This window comes from Miniopterus schreibersii, assembly GCF_964146895.1.
Source record: "Miniopterus schreibersii genome assembly, chromosome: X".
In the NCBI taxonomy this organism is placed as follows: Eukaryota; Metazoa; Chordata; class Mammalia; order Chiroptera; family Miniopteridae; genus Miniopterus; species Miniopterus schreibersii.
Genome location: NC_138104.1, coordinates 102657326 through 102678252, shown reverse-complemented (window position 1 = coordinate 102678252; position 20927 = coordinate 102657326). Strand labels below are relative to the sequence as shown.

Genomic DNA, 20927 nt, shown 5'->3' with positions numbered 1-20927 from the left:
TTATCTAACAGTCATCCCATCAGTAGGGGCTTATGAGGAAGCATGCTGGGTCTCCTCGGCATGAGCGTATTGCCCAAGCTAAACTATGAGATTCTCTCTGTTGCCAGTTAGCTGGAAGATGCAGTAGCTGCTGCTCAGCAGGTGCCAGAGAAGGAGGTCGGAACAGACACAAGTATACTTTAAAATGGTCGGATCCCACAGTAGTCATCTAGAAATTCTTCCTACCATGGTTGACAAGATATCCCGGGCTAGAGGCCCTGTGTGTGTCCTAGCAATAAAAAAAACCTTCCTGGGTGTCCAAAAGGCTATAATGCAATCTCATCATGTCATTTTTACGGATGAGGGTCACAACACACACACACACACACACACTCACACTGCTTAAAATCTTTCAATAGCTTCCTCTTGCCCCTAGGTTACAATCCAATATCTTTACTCTACGGCCTACAAGACCCTGTAATTCTTGCTCACCCCTGCCCATTTCTGCAAATGCCTCTTATGCCACTGGCCACCTCACTCACTCTGCAATTTCTTCATTCGGTAACTTGAACCTGTTATGCCTCTTTGTTCCTCGGGGTCCCTGCACAAACTAGTCCTTCTTTCTGGAACTGGAATGCTTTCTCCCTCTCCTCACCAACCTAAGTCCTATCAGCCTGGATGCTTGGCCTACACATCACTTCCTCAGGTACAACAGATACAACAAAGGCCACAGCCAGGTCATTCTGGATCCACAGCCCTCAGGGAAGGGGGAGGAGGGTTTCTGAATTGCATCCCATGATTCACTGGATATTTATGCCAAGTTCACTCAGAACACAAGCAGGGACCTGTGGCCACAGGCCCTCTGACCTTCGTGGAATCTTGCTGCCAAGCGCAAGGGCTGGAGGGCTGTTGAGCTGGTGGACCCTGCCATGTCCTCCTAGAACTACAAGGTAGTGCGGGGCCTCCACACGCAGGCAGACACGCAGGCCCAGGCAAGGAGAGGAGGGAGCCTTTCGTATGCACTACACTTTTTGTAATGGATACTGCTGGAATGTGCAGACTGTAGTGAACTATTTTTTTTTTTTTAATAAAAGAATATGTTTTAAATACATAGGTGGTTTTGTGATTTCAAGAAAAGCACTACAGGAAAGTGTTGTAAAGCAATTAATCACCTTTTAATGTGCCTTTGTTTAAAACTAAAAACTATAACAAAACTGAGTGCTTCATACCTGCCAGGATGGCTATGATCAAAAAGACAGATAACAGCAAGTGTTGATGAGGGGGTGCAGAAACTGGAGATTCCATGGACTGCTGGTGGGACTGCAAAACGGTACAGTCACTTTGGAAGGCAGTCCGACAGCTTCTCAAACACTAAACATAGTTACCATGATCACCCATAAATTCCACTCCTAGATATATACTGAAGAGAAATGAAAACATACCTTCATGCAAAACTTACACATGAATATTCATAGCAGCATTACTCATACTAGTAAAAAATGAAAATGATCCAAATGCCCATCAACTCATGAATGGATTAATAAAATGTGTTTCCATATCAGATGGCAATGAAAAGTAATGAAGTACTGATACATCCTACAACATGGATGGACCTTGAACACATTATGTTAAATGAAAGGAGACAGTCACAAAGGACCACATATTATATGATTCCATTTATATAAAATGTCCAGAGTAAGCAAATCCATAGAGACAAAATAGATTGGAGATAGTCAGGGGCTGGAGAGTGGTGGAAGTGAATAGAGTACGGAACTTCCTTTTAGGGGGTGACACAAATATTCTAAAATTAGTTATTGTTGATGGCTGCATAATTTTGTGAATACTATACTAAAACCCAATGAATTGTACACTTTGAATGTGTGAATTATATCTCAGTAGAGGTGTTAAACAAATGATGCTGTACCCAGGGTTTACAAAGGAAGTTGTCCCTGCATGATAACCTTTGTGTGTCCATGGTAGACCATTTACTATGCAGTCCCTCAGGTTAATGAACATGTTGCCAGCTATCACAACACAGTGGTACTAACTGCTATGAAACGAAAAGCCCATATGAATGAAACCACAGACTGAATCTTGCCCACAAGGGCAAGGGAATGATAAATAGAAGTTAGAAAAAAGGAGGAAAGACAAGAAGTTAAAGTTGGAATGGGATATTCCCACTCTATTAGAAAATAAAGAAAATAAAGGAAAGGGAAACAAAAAGTGGGTGGAGAGTTGTTTTCAGTAGAACCTCTTTAAATAAAGGGAATGGCCTGGCTGGCGTGGCTCAGCGGTTGAGCATTGACCTAGGATCCAGGAGATAGAGGTTTGATTCCCAGTTAAGGCACAGGCCCAGGTTGCGGGCTTGATCCCCAGCAGGGGCGTGCAGGACGCAGCCGATCAGTGACTCTCTCATCATTGATGTTTCTCTCTCTCTCTCCTTCTCCCTTCCTCTCTGAAATCAATAAAGACATTTAAAATAAAAATCAATCAATCAATCAATCAATCAATGGAATAATTTCTACAGCCCGAAGCAAACTTCCGTCACACAGTCAAGGTCAAAATGTATCAAATAAGATGAGGAGGACAAGACTATGGCCCTGTGGCTATGACTTCATTATATAGAATGAAGGCATTAAGCCTGTGTCACCAGATGGTATTTTATGTATATATTTACATTTACATTTATATGAAGTTAACTTTATCATATAGTATAATTTATACATCATAAAATTCAACCATTATCAATGTACAATTCAATGATTACTTATAAATTTACCAATTTGTGGAACCATGACTATAATCCAGTTTTAGAATATTTTCACCAAATTATGTAGAAAAACCCGATAGTTGCTCAGGTGCCTTATTTGTTTTTGATTTGAGAAAGTTGAATTTCTTAGATGTCTGGTGTCTAGTTCAGCAGGATGGTTCTGTGTTAACCACAAATGTATGCCTGGTCAGACTACTGTGAATCCTAAATAAGTAGTAAAAAATGGAGTTTTCCCTCATTTATTATTTTTTTCTAGGACAATGGCCTGCAAGGGAATAAGATATATTGTTACTAATGTAGTTGAACTTTGGTTGTATAGGTTAATTTTAATCCTTCATTTACAAATAAATACTTTTTGGTCTGTTATTAATGCATACTCTTTTAAAACCACTTTATTTAAATGTAATTTACATACCATAAAATTTACCTGTAAACTCAGAGCTGTGTAACATCACCATAATCCAATTTTAGAACATTTCCATCAACATACCTGGTGGCCAGGAACAGTCACTCCCGTTTCCCACCCCCAGCCCCAGGCAACCACTTATCTACTTTCTGTCTCTATAGGATTGAGGAAGGCATTCTATTTTCACACACATACACAAAACATAGATCAAAAATATACCTTTCCTTTAAGAAAATCCTACTTTTACACCGAGATTCTTGTGTCTGTGATGTTTAAAATCTTTAAGTAACAAATAAATGAAAGGCTGCAAAGAAACCTCTGAAAAACAGTCCTAAAAACATTTCTCCACTGTAAAGTACTATTTTAAAGTGTCTGTCAATAATCAATAAACAGCATTTTCCCATAATGCATTGTTTTCCTCATTAAAGTCAAAAGTGTCCATTTTACCCTCTGCCACCACCCCTCTCCCCCCAAAAAACCCTCAAACAGGTTAAAACAGTTTATAGCACAATTCTTCATTATATTTGCAGACAAAACCCTGGAGAGGTTGAGTCTCCTCTAAGCTGGGATCTCAGACTGAATCAGGCAAACAAAACTCTCCCAAATGACATTGGTTCCAAAAGCTTTTTAAGAGCTATAGTAAAGTTTCTAGACATTAAATTCTCTTTAACAATATTCTGGAAATTCGTCAGACTAGACAAAAAGCTACAAGCTTTCTTAGCAACCAGGTAATATTGTGAGCACATCCCAGTTAATTATAGATCTGTCATTTTAAGGAACAATCATTAATTGATATCTTTATTTTCATTAACAAGGCGGTATTACATAACTTCTACAAAATAACCTTTTGTCCTTTAACAAGAAATGGAGAAAATTCTTATCCTGGGAAACTGGAAATTGCCTCTGCTATAAATATGTACAATTTAGTATATATATACACCGTAGTTCTCAGTTCTCAAGAAAATATTATTCCCAAATTGCCTTTCTCTATTAAAGAATTGGCCCTTGGCCAATAGGACAAATATGTGAAACTGAGTCATTTCCACATAACTGTCCAGCCCAACCGAACCGTGACAGCAGATAAATCACGTCCCATTTTGGGTTTGCATGAGGCAGTCACTGCCACAACGCGCAGCATCCTCACTCAGACCAGCGCACGGCTTCCGACGGCAGCTTCCCAGCCGCAGGCCGCAGGCCGCTGGCCTCCCAGCCGCACGCCCCGGCTCTCGCGGGGCGCTCACCTGGTTTCTGTTTGCGCTGGGGTTTCCTCTCCCGGGGTCCCCCGACCCCACCTCGGGGGCACTTTCCTGGTTCTCCGCTCGGCGCCCCACCTCGCCCCTTGCTGGGGAACTGAAGGCCCTTTCAGGCGCGCCCTCCCGCCAAGCGCCGGGAGAAGCCGGCTCGGGGACATGATGCTGCACACCCGGTGGGACCTAGGTTCTGTGGGCCCCCCGCTCCCCTTAAGGGACACCAGGGTGCCATTTACTCAGGAAGCTGCGGAGACCTAAGGCCAGGCCTGCAGGAAATGCTAGCGGGAGGCCATGTTGTGAGGCTACAGCTGCAAAGGCGGCTCCCTCTCCCTTCGGCCGGTGACAAGAACGCGGAGGAGTCGGGGAAGGGACGCCGCACAGCAGAGGCGGCCCAGCCCCTGGCAGGGGCGAGCGCTCAGGGTTCAAAGGGCAGGGCGGGCGGGGCTTCGGGGTTCGGGCCAGCCCTTGAAGGCCGCTCACAGCCTCCCACGGGACGGAGTTCTGGGCACACTGATGCACAGCCGCACACGCAAAACCAGTGTTTGAACCAACAAGTAGCGACATTTTTCAGAGATCAGTCCTCCACTTTGAACTGGTAAGAAGAGCAATGCTCATGAAAATCACTCTTCCTAGAATATTTACAGAGTAAGCTGTAAAAACACTATTTTAACTTACAAATTCCAAAGAGTTTTCTGGTGATTTGGAGAATTAGACAAGGCAAATAGGTTGCAGACACTATAACCTTTATGTGGGTGCATCTTACTTTGCATTCAAGAGGAAGCTTGAGAGTAGACACTAGATATTATCCTTTTTTGACATTTCCCTTTAGTGTTGGACACATACCCAGGTCTCTACACATACTGGTGAATAAATAAATGTTTGATGATATTTTATTTGTATCTGAATGTACCCAGCATTCCCCTCCACACTAAAGATGTACGTTCCCTTTCTTTGTCCTCATTCTTACGTAACAGTAGACCTATCTACAGCATCTGTGGTCATTTGAGACAGAGCGTTAGACCAGAGACCTGCAAACTTTTTCAGTAAAGGGCTAGACTGTACATATTTTAGGTTTTACGTGCCATACACTATGTGCAACTATTCAGCTCTGCTGTTGTAACATGAAAGCAGCTATAGTCAATATGTAACTAGCTGGGCATAGCTATTCCAATAAAACTCGATTTATGGACACTAAAATTTGTATTGTATATATTTTTCACATCACGAAATAGTCTTCTTTTGATTTTTTCCCCACTGTTTAAAAATGTAATACATATTCTTAGTTCACAGGCTATAAAAAAAAGCAGGAAGCAGTCTAGATTTTGGCCTGTGGGCCGTAGTTTGTTGACCCCTGATTTAGACAACTGAGTGCAATATGGCAGGTGCTGTACTAGGTATGAGCACCTACAGAGCACACTGAAAAACAAAACAGGATTTGACAACTGTCCAATCAGTTGATATAATGGAAGAAGACAGGGTAAAGGTTTTCAACTTCAGAGAGGAGATTTTATGTGTATTATTTTTAAAAATTTATCTTTATTGTTGAAAGGACTACAGATGTCCCTTTTCCCCTCATTGACCCCCTCCTCCCTACTCCCACCCCCTCCCCAGGCCTTCCCCACACTACTGTCTGTAGCCATGGGTTATGCATATATGCATATAAGTTCTTTGGTTAATCTCTTCTTGCCCCTTCCCCCTTCCCTCTAAAATACGTCAGTCTGTTCCATGCTTCCATGTCTCTGGATCTGTTTTGTTTGTCAGTTTATTTTGTTTATTAGATTCCACATGTAAGTGAGGTCATATGATACTTCTCTTTCTCTCTGCCTGGCTTATTTCTCTCAGCGTAATAATGTCCAGGTCCCTCCACGCTGTCTCAAAGGGTAAGAGCTCCTTTTTTACAGCTGCATAGTATTCCATTATGTAACTGTCCCACAGCTTTTTTACCCACTAATCAACTGATGGGCACTTGGACTATTTCCAGATCTTAGCTATTGTAAATAACTATGCTATGAACACAGGGGTGCATATATTTTTTCTGATTAGTGTTTCAGGCCCCTTAGGATATATTCCTAGACATAGGATAACTGCGCATTATTTTTAATTTAGCTTATATTTACATGTCAAGATTTACTAAAATTTAAAAAAAGCTAATTTCCAATGTTGGCTCTGATTTGTTTAAACTAAAGGAGTAATATATTTTTCTTCCTATTGTAAATGACAACATCCACAATTTCTTCTAGGTTTTAAAACAGGAGCTAAATTTGTGAATCTTTTTAAAGCGACACTAGCAAATCAAAACAGATTAAAAAAATCTCCTGGGAGGTGATTCTGAATGTTTTGTTTTCCTTTTGATAAATTAAGGAACCAGAGCTGCTAAGCACAAGGAAACAGGGGAAGGCTGTGACAATTCTGTTTAAACATTAATATCATTCAGTCTATTTTTATGATATTTCCTTGATATGTATTTAGTCTATATCTAACCAATGTGGATTTGTAGGGACTGGTATGAGTGGGATGGCCCCACCATCCTGCATTTGTTGTTTAATTAGGTCATAGCGAAATATGTATGATATCCATGACAGAAAGAACATGTCGACTAAATAGTGAAAAAAATTGAGATAGATGTGAACCTGCTTAAATGCATCACTATTTTCATGTGAACTGATTATATACTATGGTAAAGTGAATGATTTGCCCCATTCCTTTATCCCTTGATACACTCACGAATTTCCTCACCCACTGATGGTAAGTTTGGACACATGACTTTCCTTGGCCAGTGGCAGGTGAGTAGATATGACAGTGTGCCAGAGTCCCGCCTATGCATTAAAATCCTTAGTCGGCTCCACTTGTCATATTGTACCTCTGAACTTCCCCAGGTAAACGCTGCCACACCAACCTCGGCCCCAGAATAAACACACGCGGAGCAGAATGGACCCAGGAGCCAAACCCTACAGGACTGGCAGCCTGACCTTGGGTCAAACAACTGAGCTCTACCCAGGTAAGCCAACCCCCACTGACCCACAGACATGAGAATAACTGATGGTTGTTTTAAGCCACTGAATTTCAAATTAGTTTGTTACACAGCATTAGTGTGGTGATAGTTAACTGATACAAACACAATTCTACATTTTAGACAATACTGCTGTAAAATAAAGTACCATTTTGTGTGCCTGTGTGCATATACGTATGTATGCCAGGAGTTCTAGATTTCATTCCTTTTTCATGATATACAAAATAAAGAAGTGTTCCCCAATGCAGAAATCTCATGGAAGACCCCAAATCCAAGTTCTTCAAACCCAAGTTCTTTTTACACTCCCAACAATGGGTGATATGAAGTACCTACAGAGTAATGAATGATGGCATTACCTGCCTACTTAATTAAAAGCAACAGATTGGTCTAAGAATCTCTAGGTTTTATAAAACATTCTCTATTTTGAATAAAGATCAAGAAAAACTGCATAGTAAAATTGAGCAATAATTAAAGTACCTAAAAAGAGTGTGCCTATGTTTGCAGAATCAGACATGATCAGCACTTTTTACACCTTTTTTTAAAATAGTGGGAACCAAATAAATGCAGGAAGTCTTTATAACTGTGTCCCAATGATAAGGTTTCACTCCGCAGTCATCCTGAATAAAAACAGCTATTAGGGTTTTGTGTGTGTTTTTTTTTGAACCAGCTAATCTTGATAAGGCTCAAACTTCCCCCAAGAGAGGTCTGTGAACTGCCACTCCCTTTGAAATGAATGAGTAAAAATGCATGTGTACCATGAATGTCAGGGTTTACATAACCCTGTGCTGTCCAGAGCACAACTGGGTCGTGGCTACCACACATACATGAGGAGCTTATGTTTATTCTTGTTCATAAATACTTCTGAAGGGCAGATTGCCAGCTCTCATGTACCTGTTCCAGGCTGCTGCAAGTTCAACCACGTAGTTGTCATTCCTGAAATGGATGTTTCATGAGAACAGCCATGCAAAGAGGGAGCATGGAGCATTCATGCAAGAGCTAAACTTTGTGGTATTTCAATCAAAAGCACTTTGCTAGAGAAAACACAAGAGTTGGAATTACAAAATTACCACAACACTCAGCTAAAAATACCAAACAGGATGTCCTTTATTTGTGGTTGTATATGTTACTAACAAAAAGAACACCAAAAATTCTCCCGGATCTCATTAGCAGTTCACCTTACTTTCTTCTGTTGTGTTTCTGGACGTTTTTCGAATAAATGGTCAATGGAGACAGAAATGTTCCTACTGTCCCGGAAACATGGAGGGAGTAATTTAAAAGGTGTCATTTTCTGAAGAACAGGTCAGCAGCTGCCTGGATTAGAGACAGAGGTAGGAAGTAGCCCGGGCGTGGCTACAAAGGGGCTGCATCTTGAATGTGGTGGAGCATATGCCAGTCTACACACAGGACAAAACTGCGTGGGATCTCCCTCTCCCTCCCCCCTCCCTCTCATACACACAACACAAAGGAGGGCATGTAAAAAACTGATGAAATGTGCACAAGGTCTATCTGTATTCAAGTTAATAATATTGTACTAATGTCAATTTCCTGGTTTTGGTATTGTGCTATAGTTACATAAGGTGCTATCATTGAGAGAAACTGCGTAAAAGGTTACCCAGGATCTCTTGGTATGATTTTTGCAACTTCCTATGAGTTTATAATTATTAAAAAATAAAAAGTTTTTGCCCGGCCGGGCATGGCTCAGAGGTTGAGCACTGACCTAGGATCCAGGCGATCGGGGTTCGATTCCTGGTCAGGGCACATGCCCGGGTTGTGGGCCAGATCAATGACTCTCTCATCATTGATGTTTCTATCTCTCTCTCCCTCTCCTTTCCTCCCTCTGAAATCAATAAAGATATATTTTTTTAAAATAAAAATAAAAAGTTTTTTTAAAGTGTCATCTCAAAGGTATCATCTCAACCCAATGCCATTTTAACAGGCAGCCACTGTGCAGTGGTTCAGCATTGAGACTCAGCAGTCAGACAAGGATTTGAGTCTCAGTACCACTTCTTACCAGCTGTATGACCCTGAAACAAACTTAAGCTCAGTCCCTTAATTTTCTCATCTTTTAAATGGGACTATAATAGGACTTACCTTACAGGGTACTTTTAAGGATTAAATGAGATAATATATGTAGAATGTCCATGGCTCATGGAAAGCATTCAGTAAACGCTGGTTACTATTATTATTACTGTGAGTCAGCGTGACTATTTCTAAGAGCTCTTCACTCAGTAATCAGTAATTTTGCTGACATTCAAAAACAGACTAAGCATCAGGCACAGGGTACGAAGTCCAGATAAGATCCCTGCTTCTGGCCCCTGCTTCTTTGGATTTTTCGGTTCTGTAGTGAATATGGTCTTTAAAGGAGTAATTACAAACAGGATGGATATTATGAAAGTGGATGCACAGGGTCCTCAAGGAGAAACTAACTCAAATAAGAGGTACTTTCTATAGTGAAGGGTGAAAAGGGAGTTTTCTCTCTGCTAAGCTAGCTGGAGTCCAGGGTGGCTAAACTACAATCCTCAGTTCCAACAAAGTTTTAACCAACTCCTTAGCTAGAGACAAATGAGAATCACTTTTCATTAAAACACAGGTTAACCCATTTGAGTTGATGTGTAACTTTGAAGGTTAAAACTCTTTACCCATCAACCAGAAAAAGAGTTAAACAAATTCTTCCATTTTTATTGTTTGGAAAATAAGTTAGATTACACTACCCTAATGGGCTTGGAGGGGGGAAAATCTATTATAGTTTGAATTTATATTAATAAATTTATTTATTTTGTTTTTGGTATGTAAGTACACTAATAAATTTAGAGCAAAGCATTTTTGAATTAAGTATGGACTTTAATACTAAATTAATTATAATATATATGTAAAATATATCCATGTATAATAAGTGAAGAGTAAGTTCTTTAATAGGCTTGTAATGTGAATATTCTTAGACATGTACATAACATATGAATAGATTAGGCATGACACATTACTAGTGGTAAGTAAAATAAGCCACAGGGGAGAGGAAAGAGGTATTCCAAGAAGGTTGGGAGTCCTCTATATACTTAGGAATTTAGGGTCTTTCATAATGTAAGTGAACGCCAAACAAGATTGGATATGCATGTGATGATATTTTCTGTTTGCCAATTCTCTCCCCACTCCCTGACCAACAAAACAAAAATATCTGCCCTTCTCTGTACTGGCCTGAGCCCTGCGAGACCGATCTCAGTGGACTGGCTGCGTTTGGTAAGGAAGGAAGAGGGGAGGGCAGGAAGATCGAGAGGGCAGGGTATCTATCCTCCCAGTGCATCCCTGCTTCTCCGCATGCTGCTCTTGCTGCAGTTCTCCCAGTACATTTCCAAGGTCCCTGCCAGCCGAGGCTGCAAGTCACCAGGTTCTGGTGACACTAGTCTCTCCCTGTGTCTTCATGGTAACGGCCTTCCCATGGTGCTAATCACTGGGCGCGTCACCACCCCTTGTTGGTTTCCTTAAACCTAGGGGCACGTCAGGGATAGTTCATTCCTTAAGCTAAGCCTTTTTGAGTGTGCGGCTCTGTTTCCTGCTGGGATCTGTGAGTCAGTAGCTAAGGTGGGAGAACGCCTTATCTTCTGAGATCACATTTTGCTCATACCATCAAAGCGACATCATCATGGGACTGCTAAAGGTCATATGCATAAATACTTACAAAATACTACTACGTGTCACCATTTTCAAATTCTTCCAGCAAACTCAACATTCCATTTTCTTGCTAAGCTATTACTACTCTGTGGATCTAATTAAAATGGCACCACCAAGTGAGGAATCCAGAGCAATGTCAGGAGGTCCTGCCCATGTGGAGTGGCACCCACCTGGCACAGGGGAGCTCAGCAAATGCAGAGCAGAGGGGCTCCCCATGATTGCGAGATGCTTTTCACCTCTTTATTTTACTTGGACTGACTTAAACATTTCTTTACCAGATATTTCAGTCAGCTGCAGAAAGGGGTCATTCAAAAAATATTTAAAAAATTTATTCATCTTAGTCTTTTGCTATTTCCATGGCACATTTCCTCAAAGCCACAATGCCAAATCTTCTGAAAACTTCATCACAGACATCTAGTTTAGCTGACACTCTAAACACTCAAATATTACTATAAAAGTTTTTAAAGTTAGAAGAGTTCTAAGGATGTGCCAAATGACCAAAGAGAAGGGGAGAAAATCTTTCACGGGGTCATGACATCTTTCAAAAAGGAGCCCTTAGTAACAATGACCATATATGAATGACCAAATTAGTCTTATACTTTGTACATAACTTATCCAAACTGAGAAATATTCCATAGTCACATCCAAGTAGCCACTATGACAATAAAGAAAGTAGTACCATATAATTATTGGTGGGAGTCCGTTGTTTCATTTGACCTACCTTTAAGTTTTTAAGCATTCAGAATATATTTAAAAATAAAATAAATCAGAAAAGCTGATGTTTTGAAAATAAGGCTAGAACCAGAAAATCTGAGAAGTATGTTAAAAGATATTAATTATATCCATTTGTAAATGTTGGTGATCTTAATTCAAATTTTTGCAAGTACCTAAGACTTTTAAATATATTTACTCCCCATCAGTTTTGAGCTTACAATCTAAAACAGGCTGTGCTTAATTAACATTCTGTGAAGTGGCCGGAACTTAAGAAAGGGCCCCACAGTCCTTGTCAATGACAGACGAGATGGACCGCCAACATACGTGCTGCCCTGGGCTGCTTGGGAGATTTTTAACCCACTTTTTCCTTTTGCTTTTCTTTCAGTGCCTTCCCACAGCAGCCAGTCCACATGAGACCCTCACTGAGTGCTTACTAGACAGAAGCGGGCCCTAGTTTCTCACTCCCAGACAGCCAGACCCAAAGTCCATGCAGGAAGGCTTTCCGACAAGCCTCACATCCTAGTTTTGGAGATATGACTGCTCGTTTTAGATCCAGGACTAACATTTTTAACAAACCAGTATTCCAGCTGAATCAGAGAAAGGCAGATAATTAGACATGACTGTCAGACATGCATAAATCAAGAAGTCAGCTAAAGCCCTAGCCGGTGTGGCTCAGTTGGTTGGACCATCACCCTGTATACCACATGGTGGTGGGTTCCATTCCCAGCCAGGGCACATTCCCAGGTTGTGGGTTCGATCCCTGGTTGGAGCATGTGAGAGAGGCAAGTGATCGATGTCTCTCTCTCTCTCTCTCTCTCTCTTTCTCTCTCTCTCTCTTCCTCTCTCTAAAAAAAAAAAAATCAATAAAAATATTTTTTAAAAAGGAAGAGTCAGCTAAAGTCTCACACAGGCGAAAAGAGAAAATCTCTAAGAAATCAGGCCCAAGATTTCAAAGGGCATCAGAGTTGAGGAGTGAAGAAACGAAGAGTTCAAAGCAAAGCACTGAGCCTTCTTGAAAGGCCACCATCACCCTTCCCAGACTAAGCCTCGCACAGTGTAAAACATGCTGTTTATAACCAGGACTCACATGTGTAAAACGTAACTCACTTTTTGTCAACTCCATCTCTCAAATAGCAGGGAAATATGTATAATGCATTTTAGAGAGCTCCATACAAAAGGATTTTCAAAAACAGTAAAGATTATGTTGTCAACAGAGATACACGTAAGTCAAAGTTTCTCAATCCAACACTATTAACATTTGGGCCAGGCAATTCTTTGTTGGTCTTTGCTGTGCACTGCAGGATCTTATGCAGCATCTCAGGTCTACCTACCAGCCCGTGTGATATAATCCATGGTACTTCAGTGAAGTCAGAAGCACTTTGGAGAGAGCAGTCAGGGATGGTAACATTTTCCCCCTGTAACTTATAGGACATCAAAAAATGCCTGCTACACAAAGAACATCCCGGGCTGAAGGGACAGCAAGTACAAAGGCCTTGGGCAGGAAAGAGCTGGTTGCTTTTGAGGAACAGAAAGGGCACTAATGTGACTGGGAAGTAGTAAGATGAGGAACAGTGCTAAGAAGCAGGGCGTATCACATAGATGGGCTTAGAAGACCAAGGTCATGGATGAAGATAGTAGTCTAAGTATAATGGAAACCAACCAGAGAGCTTTAGGCATTGAAATATCATGACTGCATTTGCTTTTTAAAAGGTCTCACTGGCCACAGGATTGTAATATAGGGTTGTTTCCATGCTGCCTTGGTGAGGACAATGGATGTGGAGGGTTTGGATTTAGGTGGCAACAGTGAAGATGCAAAGAAGAAGATGGATCTGAAAAATGCTGTGAAACAGACCTGGCAGGGCTGGCTCAGAGATTCAATGTGGGAGACTCAGGAAAGGGTGCTATCTGGGATGATCTCTAGCTGTTCTGGTCTGACAACTCACCAAGTAGCCAGCCATTTATTGGGACAGGAGAGGCTGAGATAGGTTCAGGTGAGGAATCAAAAACCCAGTGAAGACTGTGTATGACTGCACAGTAACATCACAACCAAGTTGAGACTCAAGTGCTTTAGGTCCAGGGTTATCACAATGTGGGGAACAGAAAAAGCAAATAATACAAGTTTATTGCCAGAAAAAAAAACTAGACAAAGGGTAGTATTTGTTTTTCTGTTATTGGCAGATATTTTTGCTACACAACACCCAACAGGAATCTGATTATTAATCAATTAACAGTGGTGCTTAAGAAGTGTTTTGAAGGGTGGGAGATGTGGCTTCCTAAGTTGATGGGAGTTCCAGACCAAAGAGGCCACATCCAGGAAAATCTCCGACTGCAGCAGAAAAGAAAACATGTCGGGGGGTGAGGGGTGGAAAAGGTATCCATGATTAGTAGAGGTGTGAACTAAGGGGGTTTAATAATCGTAATTAATATTAGTTAATATGAATTTCTTATATTAATATTAATACAATTCTTAATTAACATTAGTTAATATTAAGGGATTTAATAAGGAAATAAATTATTTGACTTGCAAAACTTGCTTCTGTGAGGAGACAAACAATACAGAAACAGTCTAAAAGTGAATTCCAGGCCATACTGCTGAATTTCCTAAGATGTCTATGCTGGCAGCGTTGATGGATGACAACTGATTCATATCAGCTCAGCCCAGCAACAATGCCCAGTTCTGGGTATCTTCAGAACCAGCAAAGAATACCCTGTAATCAACACCACTGAATTATTAAGTGAACTTAATGACTTCAAAGTCTTTGGAAATCCAATGTCCACAGAGAGAAAATTTGGGAACTTTCATATTGAAACCTTAACTGTTTGGGGTGAAGAGAGGCTCCCTTTCAGGGTAAGCAGCTTAGCCCTTCTGATGGATTCCTTGGGGAAGGGTTAAGTAGAGCAAGGGAACATTCTGCATTTAATGACAAGGCTGTGGTTAAGAGCACAGATGGTGGAGTGACTGCACCAAACAGGAAGTGAGGTCAGCACCAGAGGAGCTCAGAAGGGGACAGGTCCCAGGGACAAGAAAGTCTAAATCTTGACAGCTGGACACCACGGAGACCAGCGCCAAATCAGAGTCTACACCCCCTGCTTTTCGACCACACCTCAGTGAACAGAACATGCATCACCCACCCATAGATTTATCTTTGCCAGAGGCATCACAGAACCTTCATATTGTTTGTCTTTCATAGAAGGGAGGTGAAAATAAGTGCGTTCCTTCAGGGAGTTGCTTGGAATAATAGTATTTATAAGCTTCCCCAAAGTGCCTCTGATAATTTGTTCTAAAACAAAGACTTGGAGCAGTAATTCTACTGAAGGAGTTGCCATACTTAATTGCAAGGGTTGTCATGAAATTCAACATATATTACATGACCTTGGCAGATAATGAAGGTTTGTAATATTTTGTTTGTGGTTAATGGAAGATAGCATAGGAAGGCTGTTGGGGAAGGCAGGTTAACATAATCTTTAATCCAGGCCAAGTGACCTGAGTTTTCAGGGTCACCAGAAGCAGGAGAATATTGTTAAAGTCGTGATCACTGAAAATGGAGTGACTCACTATTCTACCCCTAGCACTTGTGCTGTATTTGAGGCCCTTCTGAACCTCAGTGTTGGCCTCTCTCTGAAGTTCTGCATGTTCACTGAATAGTATATATAACACTCATAACATTTACCATCTTTTCTTTTCAGATCTTCTTCTTATATAGCAATTGTCACATCTTCTTAAAAAACATGCATGAAAATCAAATAGACCAGTGAGTTTCAAGTGGGTGTGATTTTGCCCCCCAGGGGATATTTGGCAATGTGTGGACATGTTTTTTTAAAATATGTTTTTATTGATTTTTTAGAGAGAGAGGAAGGGAGAGAAAGAGAAACATTTATGTGAGAGAGAAACATCGATCGGTTGTTTCCGGCACCCCAACCAGGGATCGAACCCACAACCCAGGCATGAGCCCTGACTGGGAATCAAACCAGCAACCTCTTGGTGCACGGGGCAGTGCTCAACCAGCTGAGTCACATCAGCCAGGGCTGTGGGGACACATTTTTCATTGTCACATCTGGGGGGCGTAGGGGTGTGGGGACACTATGCTACTGGCATCTAGTAGGTCTTTAGAGGCCAAGGATGCTGCTAAATTAAACATCCGTTGGTGCACAGGACAGCTCCACCACTAAGAATTATACTGCTCAAAATGTTCATTTTGCTGAACATGAGAAAACCTTAGAAAGACATGAAGACATGACACTGAATTTAATGGATATTTTAAAATTTGGCTTTTGTCTACACCAATCCAATTAAAGAGCTATTTGGCCACGCAATTCAGCAAAATTGATGGTCACATTAAGTCACCAAAGGTACAATATTTGATTGTTGGTTTATTATGGTGACTAAAGGGGGAGGGAGAAGGGTAATTTGGCTCCTCTATTTCAGTTATCTAAGGAGGCAGTCAAACTCCGTGGGATCACGGCACCTGAATAAAGCTCTCCATTCTCTCACCTGTGCTACCTTGAACTCTATTACTCTAAGCCTGGATTTCTTCAGCCATGAAATAGAAAACCTGTTTAACCCAACGGCTGGATGTGAGGCCAAAATTGACACAGACTGTGTCCAAACACTTTGTAACTTGCATACGACAATAAAGATAAATGAAATATTACGATCTGCAGTTTCTCTAGAAGTGCTGCCAGGAAATCACTGATTCATGCCTGTCATCCTTGGCCCTCACACTCTAGCATCTCTCTAGCCCATCCAATGAAGTCTGGCTGGTTTGATGCCCTCAGCATCTCTCAAATATGCTGACTGCTCTCAACCTCCAGCCCAGCTGCAGTCCTAGTGTAAGTCATCTTCTCTTATCTCTCCCTGGCCCAGATGCCAGGATGCACTCTGGCTCCTTCTCACCCTTGACTCCATCCTGGAACCACAGCAGGCTGTTCCAAATGTAAATATGATCAAGTCACCAAAAGGCTGTCAAGGACGACACCCAGCTGGAAGGATGGAGTCACCATAAACTGAGTGTGGGAAAACCGTGGGAGGAAAGGTTGGAAGGAGAATATTAGTGCTAACACACTTTTTTGTTATGATAAAACAAGACAGTTGTGCTATACTTTGGAGTGTAACTGATTATATAAATGCAGGATGCTCGTATCTACTTAAGTGTTTGTATATCTCTCTTTGTGGCCATTATGATCATTTAAAAAGATGAATAAAGAGTTCATAGAAACTCCTAACATTTTCACTATTTACTCATCTCTTTGGAAAATTGACCAAATAGCTGTCACACAATAGGCATTCAACAAATGTTTGATGAATGAATAAAATGTGAGCCACTGATTTCTTATATGCAGTCTCATCTTGAACAAATGAAAAAAGCACTGAAGGAAGAACACTAAATACTTGCCCTCCAGATTATATATCAGAGGAACAAGAGGTACTAATGACATGCAGAGGGTAATTCTTTTCCAGGAAGACAGACATAAAAAAAAGCCCCCAAAAGACCTCAGGAGCAAAACCATGTTGAGCAAAGTAAGTAGAATATTTGTGCTAAAAGGCAAAACAACCTTGTGAAATAACCTTAACCAATATGGGAATAGCAGAGAAGAGTGCAGTGTTAGAATAGATATGAAACCATAGAGGGTTATGTTAATATGAAAAGCAGTGGGTCACACTTAATAAAGAACATTCTTTTGACTTGTGACTGATACGGAGCTGCTGAATGCTGCTGCTTTCTCATTCTAAAGTATGCATAAGAAATTTCAGGGGACCCAGGTGATTTCCTTTAGCCTGAAAGCCAACAAATTCCCTCTATAATCTTCCTTCATGTAGTCTTAACTCAGAAAATCTGTACGTGGTGACCTGTGCTAGAATTAAGGGCTATTTCATCAGCAAATCGTCAGAGCACAGAGGAGACATTAGCATCAGCGTGTCTCTATGTTTATGCTTTTAGGAGAATACAACAGCTGAATGAAAGTAATTTTTAAATTGTTTTGTGATGCATTGGATTTATTTCCGAAATTGAGGCAATAATCATTCATAGAATGAATAGACAAATTGTACTCTATTAAATTAAGGAATCAGTTCTCACCTTTCCTCCCCTACCTTAAAAACGGTATAGAGACCTTACAAATTAAAGGCCATCAGCCCACAATTCAAAATCTGGAAAAGGTGGTGCTGTGAGATGCTGATTAGGCATAATAGGCACAGACTCTAGATCCTTTTGCGCGAAGAAACCTCTGCGGAAAAGGGGTTGCCCCTAATACCACATTCAAAGGCAAATAACGGAGCCCATACTGTCTTCAAAAAATGAACAAGCATTAGTGATTTACTAGTGTCTCACTTGCCATTTCAAAGCATGTAACTGGCAAAGCTAGAGAAAGAGCCATCATAGGTGCCTAAAACGTTCACCTGGGAAGGGACTTGAACGATTTTCTATTTCAGACCCTCTTTTCTCCAGCCCAGCAGAGAACTGGCCGACATTCCCAGTTAGGCCAATAGCCCCCAGCTGATCCAGCTGATCAGGACCTGGCCAGCAGCATCGGGCCCCAGCTCAGGCAGCTCTGGAACCTCTCTCCCTACCACCCCTGTCCAGCTTGAGTCCTTTGTTGAAAAATATATTTTTATGCAGAGAGTGCATTTTGGATGACATGAATTCCAGACAGACAACTGTCTTGGCTTTATTATAAGTATTGACGATTCTTGTAACCTTCTGGATGCTTTTCTCCAATTTTTAAAGTTGGATTCAGCATGTGCCATCTCAACAGTAAAAATCGTGTCAAGGAAAACTCAGTCAAATGGCAGCTGACAGGCCAACTGCAATGCCTCGCCTCAAAGTAACACATCTTACAATTGGAAAGTAAATGCCTGTCCCCTTTCTGGAGGTGGCATTCAGAATTGTCAGTACTCATTCCTGAGAAACATTTAACTTTTCTGTCTTTTCTCTCTCAAAAAACAGAAAACAAAAAACAAACCAAAAAAACCCCAACAAAACTCAGTCTAGACCCTGAATCTGGTGCACCGGTCATCAACCCTGAAATCTTGACCCCTTTCTTAAAGGAAGCAAACCCGTGAGCTTTCTGCCTGTTGTGTCCCGCGGGACCCCAGCGCCAAGCGCAGTGCACGGAACACAGTAGGTCCCCAATAACTATTTATGGAGTGTTTGAGTCAACGGGGAGAAGAGACGCCACTGACAGAGGACCCCCCCCCGCAGCCTCTTGTATGAATCAGATGACGCGCGACACTGTCCCGCTGCACATCCACGGGCGCTGCCCAGCCTGTTTCTAGGGACCGGCGCCGGCAGCGCTTCTCCGGAGGCCGTGGCCGCTCTCGGCGGGAGGAGCGGCGCCCTCCCCGCTCCGCGCCCTCTCTGACCGAGGCTGAGTGGGCGAACCCGGCGCAGCCCCAGCCCCCGGAGCCCCGTTTCTCAGCCCCGGCCAGAGGGCCGGGAGCGAGTTCAACTCCTGCACCCCAGCGGGGTGGCTGCCGCAAGCTGCGGGAGGGCGCTCCCCTTCTAAGGGGCAGCGGAGTTTCTGAACAGTTGACACTGGGGAGGTGAGTCACGCAGCACCCAGGACCTCTGGGGAGCCACGGATCCCACCGAAGACGAGCTGTCCCCTCCCAGGCCCGCCAAGTGGCGCCCCCTGTCGCCTCTGTGCGCCGGGACACTCACCGCATAGTGCAGCTTTGGTTTCTCGCGGCACACCGGGTCCCCCATGTCGCCACCGAGGAAGAGCAGAGGGTCCCCGGGCGCAGCCTGGGGTCGCGGCGCCTGTCCGAGGTCCTCTTATTTCACCGCCATCCCGGGAGGACCGCGGCCGCGAGCTGCGCTCCCTGCGCCCCGCGCGGTGCCAGTGCCCAGGGCAGCAGCGTCCCGCCGCGAGCTGGCCGACCGAGGGAGGCGGCGGCTGGAAGGAGGAGTGGCGGGAGGAGGGGAGGGCAGGGAGGAGGAGAAGCGAAGGAAGGAGGAGGAGTTGGCGGGGGAGGAGGGAGGAGAAGGGCCGCGAAGGGGGGCGGACGGGCGGGGGCAGGGAGCGGCCGAGGCCGCGGCGCAGGGCGGGCGCCGGAGCCTCTCCGCGCCCGACCGCGGGGCTGCTGCGGCCGCCCCAGCTGTGGGAGGCCACCGCGAGCCGGCGCGCCCGCGACAGGTGTCAGGGCGGCGCTCCTGCCTCCCGCCACTCCGTCCCGACCCAGCCTCAACGCGGGGGACCGGCGAGCCGGAGTTCCCAAGACAGACTTTCACCAACTTGGGCACGCGCTCCAGGGCGGGCGGAGTCTCGGCGGCTGGAGAGCCCTCCTTTGGGAAAGTGTCCCCGCGGGAGCCCTCGGGGAGGGCGGCCCGAGGGGAGCCAGGAACGCTGCCCGGCCACGCGCTCCGGGAGGGGGCCGGGCTAGCCGGCGGCCGCGCCACTTGGGGCAAAGCGCGTCCCCGAAGGCTGGCAGCACCCAGGCCTGCCTGTGGAAGCCCCTGGAGGGGAGAGTCCTGGGAAATCTGCTGTAAGTTTGCTGGAACGCGAGGACTGGCACTGGTGCCAGGCTGGATCTGAGGGGGAGGGGGTCCTCAAAGCGCTGTTTTGTGTCTTAGTTCTTAGGAGCAAATCAGAAAACGACAGAGCAAGGGTTTGGAAACAGAAGAAACATAACGCGATTTGCAAATACTGCTGGGTAAACCACTGTTAGCACACGCTGGAGGTTCGCAGCACCACCTAAAACTGGCGTCGGCGCTGCAGGCCCCTCCTGGAAGCCTGCACTTTCAAACCCCCTGGAAAAGAGCACCAGCTCCCTCCCCAGGCCTGGCCCTCCCTGATTTCCAGGCACCCTCCCACAACCTTCCAGGCAAAGGCAGAGTCTGGAGCCAGAGTGGACCCTCCAGACCCAGTGAAATCAACCAATCCAAGTCCTACAGGGGTGGCTACCAAGTGGAAGATGGATTTATAAGTGGCTTGTGTCAATTCTTCAGGGTCCCACTATCCTGAACTCCCTGAGTGGCCCTCCATCTGCTCTGTGGGGACAGGGTAGATAGGAAAACAGGATGTGGCCCCTGTGTTTGAGCCCTTACAATTTGGTTGGACAAACCATCCAGGGGCATATACTATTTTAGAACAATTGGCTGCATAATTGTAAAGAGCACTGGGAATGTGAAGCCA

General features: G+C 43.6%; 1 protein-coding gene across 1 annotated transcript in view; it reads right to left on the bottom strand.

Moving 5' to 3' along the window:
- Positions 1 to 19892, bottom strand: part of ARHGAP6 (Rho GTPase activating protein 6) — a 234975-nt gene extending 215083 nt beyond the window's left edge. Inside the window, exon 1 of the mRNA XM_081124879.1 lies at positions 19454 to 19892. Coding sequence (XP_080981005.1) covers positions 19454 to 19498 — 45 coding nt within the window. The 5' untranslated portion in view covers positions 19499 to 19892. The remainder of the gene's footprint in view (positions 1 to 19453) is intronic.
- Positions 19893 to 20927: the final 1035 nt, after the last annotated feature.